The sequence below is a fragment of the Camelina sativa genome, chromosome 14 (genome assembly GCF_000633955.1).
Source record: "Camelina sativa cultivar DH55 chromosome 14, Cs, whole genome shotgun sequence".
In the NCBI taxonomy this organism is placed as follows: Eukaryota; Viridiplantae; Streptophyta; class Magnoliopsida; order Brassicales; family Brassicaceae; genus Camelina; species Camelina sativa.
In genome coordinates, this window is record NC_025698.1 from 2,389,043 (window position 1) to 2,395,397 (window position 6,355).

Below are 6,355 nucleotides of genomic sequence, written 5' to 3' on the forward strand. Positions count from 1 at the left end.
AAGTCAAACTCTCTATTTCCTTGCCGCGTAAAACTCTTCCTTGTAGTTCGTGCCCGAGGAAAAAAAAATTACACTCTTTCTTGTTTATCTTTTCCGGTATTTTTTCTTAAATTTGTCATTGGTTCTTTAGAAAAATGTTGTAGGAACAGAAAAAGAGTAAAGACTGTCTCTGGACTCTCCGTTGGCAATATAAAGAAAAAAAGAGAGTCCTCCAATCAAATTAAGTAGACAGCCATTGAGACGATTAAATGATGGATCGGACTAATAACAGTTAATACTACATTGAAGTGTGGGTTAATCCAACCAGCTAAACACATAACTGCAGTTTCGGTTTTGTTGATGACAATCAAATTATTGTTTCTGGGGGAAAAGTGCTTTAGTGAAACCCATTATCGTAAAAAAAGATGTTTTTGAATTAAAATAACATGCATATTAAAAGACAAGTGACATACTGCAAAACTTTTCTTCTTATTTTCTATTACATATATATAAATGTCAACGTCATTATGGTAAAATATATATATATATATATATATATGTCAACCTCGCTCGGAGAATGTCAATATATGTGTTATAATTATATATTGTGAATTAGAAGTAGATAGAACTTTATAGCTAATGAGGTGGGTGAAGTCCTCGACCTCGACTGATACCGTGGTCCGTACGTGTTTAAATTTTACCCTTTTTTTGTTCCTCCTTGGACAATAATGAATTTGCCATTAACCCTTTGCTTTCACATGACACGCGTAAACATAGTCTCTGTGTGTGTGTGTGTGACTGTGTGGTAGCGTCATTGATCCTTGTAGAGAAGAAACCCATAGTTCTCCTTCTTCTTTAAACGTCACGCACTATAAAGAAAAGGCATTACTATAGATTTATTATATGGGTCCTTTATACTTCAGTTGCCAATAGACTCAAAACATTAATTAAATTAAATGAAGTTATGCTTAAAAATTTTGAAAAATAAAAATAAAAATCAAACGAAATGAAACAAAGAATAATTGCTTAAATATCTTAGTACATGATAATAGAACAGAGGGAATAATAAATAATGATGCATCGAATAAATATGAGGCTAGCTACCTTGATATGGGTTATTTTATTGCCATCAATGTATAATGTACTTTATGAAAGAATGACCATGAACTTTACGTCATTTATGACGACACATTGTAACTAATTCCTACGTTGAATTTTATTCTACTCGTTAAAAGTGTTGCTAATTACATATGGCAGCACAAATTTCACGATATACAGAACTCTTAGTTTTTCACTATTCACAAAGAATCAACAAAACTATTAGTTTTGGTTCAACTGTGGAACTTATTTTGTTACTTATTATTTAAATAAATACTGTAGTTATTCTATAAAAAAAACATAAAATGCTTCTAGTTCGACATATATATCACCACCACATGCGACACATGGTGATCCAGATCCGACAATTATATTTAGTTAGTTTTTTTACAACTTTCCTAAATCCTAATTGATTTTTAAAATGATGGTATTTTTTTTTACAAAAAATGATTAATTTTTGTCTTTCTTTTAGTATATTTAAATACGTAGCAAGCAACAAATCTCAAACTTGTGCAAGAAATACCAAAATGAAAAAGTAAAAACGATAACGCAGAGAATAGAGAATGACGTTTAGCGTTAGGATTTTGACCTTTTTATTTAGGAAACAGCATCGAAAAAATCCTCACTGGACCTTTCTCCTCTTCCCTTTCAGTTTCAGATCTCTTTGTTTAATTCTTTAGTCTTTTCTTTTCGTCAGCTTAATTAAAAGTTTGGTACCTCTTTTTTTATAACACTAGCTAGAGGATAATTACTATAATCCTTAATTTGGTTACTGCCAATCCTTTTGTTAGTTTTACACTCATTAATTGCTGTAATATATTTAGCTAAATCTATTTCTAGTTTTTTCCAGTATGATTTACCTGAAAATTTATGATCACCGCACGACATTGTTGATCAAGTTAAACCATAACCATAATTATTTTTGTGGATAATTCTGCAGAAATGTTCTACGTATATACTACATCCCAGGGACATTTTTGAAAACTATGGAAAGACTTAAGAAAAAATACCATAAGTAATTAATCTTTTGTTTAGCTTTGTTTTTCCCTAAATTAAACAATAATTTATATTTTTAAGGGTTTCGATTTATTTTTAAAAATTTATTTGATATCCATCATAGAAATTTTTTGTCGTTGCATATATCAACGACCACAACTACCATATATAAATCTTAATCGAATACCTTAGTTAAATTTTATTGTATTCTCCTCTTTTTGTCCTGCGTTACCGAGTATAGTAAAGTAGTATATAGACGAGAAGCATGAGGCGTGAACAGAAATTATAAGATTAGTACAAAAAATAATTAATAATTAGAACCGACCACATTAAAAATTAATACTTGTCTCCTAACAAATGAATATTATTATTAAAATTTGTACCAACGATAACTTTTTTGAATATTTAATGCCTCAGTCAATACTCGCCGAACAGATATCTGTTGCTTTATCTCTCTCCTCCATCTCCATTCACATTTCACTCTATAAATAAGCCTCTCACTCATTGTCTCTCTTTATACTTCAACCAACTGCTCTATATCTCTTTGCTTCTCTCCCTCTCTTGACACTGCCGTCCATCAATGGCGGCCAAAGCCTTCACTCAAAACCCTATCTATTCTCCATCTTTAATTAGAGACAAAACTCCTCAACAGAAACACAATCTTGGCCATTTCTCCCCCTCCAAGAACACCGCTAAAAGACTCGTAGTCTCTTCTTCTATAATGTCCCCTCCGATTCCATCTTCTCCGCTCGCCCCTCCTTCTTTCTCTTCTTCTTCTCAGGTCGCTCCTCCTTCTCGAACACCTGCTGCAACTCTACCGTTGTCTCGGGTTTGGAGAGAGATACAAGGAAGCAATAACTGGGAAAATCTCATTGATCCTTTGAGCCCTATTCTCCAACAAGAGATTACTCGGTACGGGAACTTACTCTCCGCTTCTTACAAAGGGTTTGATCTAAACCCTAACTCCAAACGTTACTTAAACTGCAAGTATGGCAAAAAGAACTTGCTTAAAGAATCCGGAATCCATGACCCTGATGGCTACCAAGTCACCAAGTATATCTACGCCACACCAGACATCAACCTCAACCCTATCAAGAACGAGCCTGAACGGGCACGTTGGATCGGTTATGTAGCAGTTTCTTCTGATGATTCAGTTAAACGTTTGGGGCGGAGGGATATTGTGGTGACATTTCGTGGCACTGTGACCAACCCTGAGTGGTTAGCTAATCTAATGAGCTCTTTGACTCCGGCTAGGCTTGATCCTCATAACCCTCGTCCTGAGGTCAAGGTCGAGTCCGGGTTCTTGAGTTTATACACATCCGGTGAGAGGGAGAGCAAATTTGGGCTAGAAAGCTGCCGTGAGCAACTTCTCTCCGAGATCTCGAGGCTTATGAACAAGCACAAAGGCGAGGAACTGAGCATCACGCTTGCGGGACATAGTATGGGAAGTTCTCTAGCTCACCTTCTAGCTTATGACATAGCGGAACTCGGTATGAACCAGCAAAGAGGCGAAAAAGCTGTTCCGGTGACCGTGTTTTCGTTTGCGGGTCCTAGGGTTGGTAACTTGGAGTTCAAGAAACGGTGTGAGGAGCTAGGAGTTAAAGTCTTGAGGATCACAAATGTAAACGATCCGATCACGAAACTTCCTGGTTTCTTGTTCAATGAGAATTTCAGATCTTTAGGTGGTGTTTACGAGCTTCCATGGAGCTGTTCTTGCTACACTCACGTGGGAGTCGAACTCACACTCGATTTCTTCGACGTACAAAACATTTCTTGTGTCCATGACCTCGAGACTTATATCAATTTAGTAAACCGTCCAAGATGCTCCAACTCGGCGGTTAACAAAGACAATTTTGGCGGCGAGTTTTTGAATAGAACAAGTGAGATGATGTCCGGTATGGGACGACGTCGAGCGTTGCAGCTAAGAAACGCAGCGACTAATGCGGCATATTTACTGTGTTCTGTATCCAATCAGATGTTGTATTATAGTATATTTTAGGTTTATAGATTGATCCAAGCTAAAAAAATTGGGTCTTTTTTTAAGATAGGACAAATAATTGTAACCCTATCTTTTACGTAGCAGGTACATGTTGTTGTATATGCATTTAAGATGGTTTGTGCCAGATCAAATTTTTTTTTTGGTATGTGAATATCATCATTACACGAAGCACTTTACGAAAAAGCATAGATCGTTTCTATTTTCCAGAGCTAAGATTAATTCTTGTATCAGATCTATCAGCTATGTCAATTGTGAACAAAAGTTTTCATTTTCTTTTGTATGTCCTTTTTGTACTTATGATATGTTCTTTGCGTTATCACTCTAATTATATTGACTAATACAGACTAGACCCTCTATACGTTTCTACCTTCTAAATGATAAGACATATAATCAATTCACATTTTACATTTTAGTGTTTTTGTTGTTTTCTTTAAATTCACAGTAAATATTTTTCTTAGAAAAGAAACAAGTGAATAAAAATAATAAATTTGTATTAATTTAAACACAAAAATATTTCATTGCGTGTCTTGTATACTGGATACTGTTGCTCTTGCAACCAACTACTACAATTTCTTTATTTGTTATTATTATTATATATGAGTTCACAATATAATACTTTTCTATAGTTTATATAGTTCTCAACATTTGAAGTACAAAAACCGTCAAAACTCAAGATTATGAATGAAGCAAGGGACATCCCAATCTGGCGTGTACATATATACCAGCGTGGTGTGTATGTCTCTATTCTATTTCTTATCCATATATATATGGCTATTTATATTTTTATAGTGAAAGTGACGAGAGAAACTAAATTATAATGGCCAAAGACAAAGCCATTTTTCAAAACTTCAACATCGTTGTAAGATAAAAATGGCCAAGAAGAAATCATTTGTCAACGTTTCAACATCGTTGCAAGATATAATGTAATGTTCCGTTTTTTTCCAAATAATCAAAGAATGACAGCAATGGGTCTTATATACATGTACATATGTAACTACAATCTCTATCTATATTTTTCCATTTTGTATATGTCAAGTGTCTTTCTCTCGTGTTATGCGAGGACGGAGGATCTATATCTCTTATTTTTAATTGCAAGCTTATTTAGAAATATAATATATATATATATATATATATATATCCTGGTTAAAGTAATATGCTATATATAGTACAGCTCTTTAAATTATGAAAATGTTATTTACTAGAGAAATAATGAAATATGCTAATGTGAACAAATCGAGTATTCGAAGGAAGTTATGCCGCTAATTTCCAATTTGAGAAAAAACACAAAACACTCTTCATGGACATGATAAAAACTAAGAATTGTGTTTGTTCAAAGTAATTAGAATGAAAGATTTATGAAAGAGACCGGGTTTGAAAGAAAACGGAGCATATCAGGCAATGAAATCTTGAAGTTTGATTTGTTGGTATAATCCAAAATTTGATCTGATTGGCAAATTCCTGAAGATGGGAAGATGTTCTTATAAAGTCAGACAATGTAATATGAAGATGTTCTTATAAAGTCAGACAATGTAAATTGACTGAAGAAAAAACTTCATTCATTTTACACAAAAAAAAAAACTTGACGTATTATAAAAATAAATAAATAAGAATCAAGAGAAGAGAGAAGAGTATCTCCATCCGTGTTTTGTCGTATGCAGTGACGTGATTTTGTTTATCGAAGTCGTTCGTCTATGATTTGGACAATTTATAGTTGTCTGATTAATGAACTGCATATATGTGATATTCCATTGTAATATATTTTGCATGCTTATATAGTACTACTTTCAAATTTTATACAAAGTCATTTAAATTAACAACAGAACGGAAATAAAAGAATCCAATATTGTAGTATTTTACAATTCAAAACTTATATATAGTATTAATTACTTTCAAATTTTATACAAAGTCATTTGGAAGTTTGGTTAACATCATTCAGCTAGAGATATGTCAAGGATAATAAAAAATCACATGCACATATATATATAAGCAGAGTAAATTAATTCAACATTCAACTTCTTACGAATTACGAATCATGCACATGCCTATGGGGTCAATTGTCAAATAAGGGTGGGGCTGGATTGGAAAACACAATTGGAAGAATGTTGTAGATATTCTTGCATGCGCGTCAGATCGATATACATATCCGGCCAGTTTGTGTGTTTATATAAAGGGACTTCACTTTTTGGAAAACGTTTATTTTATTTTGCATGCAGATATCATCAAGCTGTAAGTAATTAAGAGAGTCCGTACGCATCTTAATTACGACTTTTTTTTTTTTTTTTT

The 6,355-nt window shown here is 33.4% G+C and overlaps 1 protein-coding gene across 1 annotated transcript; it reads left to right on the forward strand.

Moving 5' to 3' along the window:
• Window positions 2,622–4,191, forward strand: LOC104739122 (galactolipase DONGLE, chloroplastic). Its single transcript, XM_010459377.2, has one exon. It carries the CDS (start codon window positions 2,654–2,656, stop codon window positions 4,070–4,072), a length of 1,419 nt encoding a protein of 472 aa, XP_010457679.1. The 5' UTR covers window positions 2,622–2,653; the 3' UTR covers window positions 4,073–4,191.

What these genes read in the sequence shown, in the direction of transcription:
- LOC104739122 (XM_010459377.2), top strand. Translation starts at nt 2,654, where the DNA reads ATGGCGGCCAAAGCCTTCACTCAAAACCCTATCTATTCTCCATCTTTA.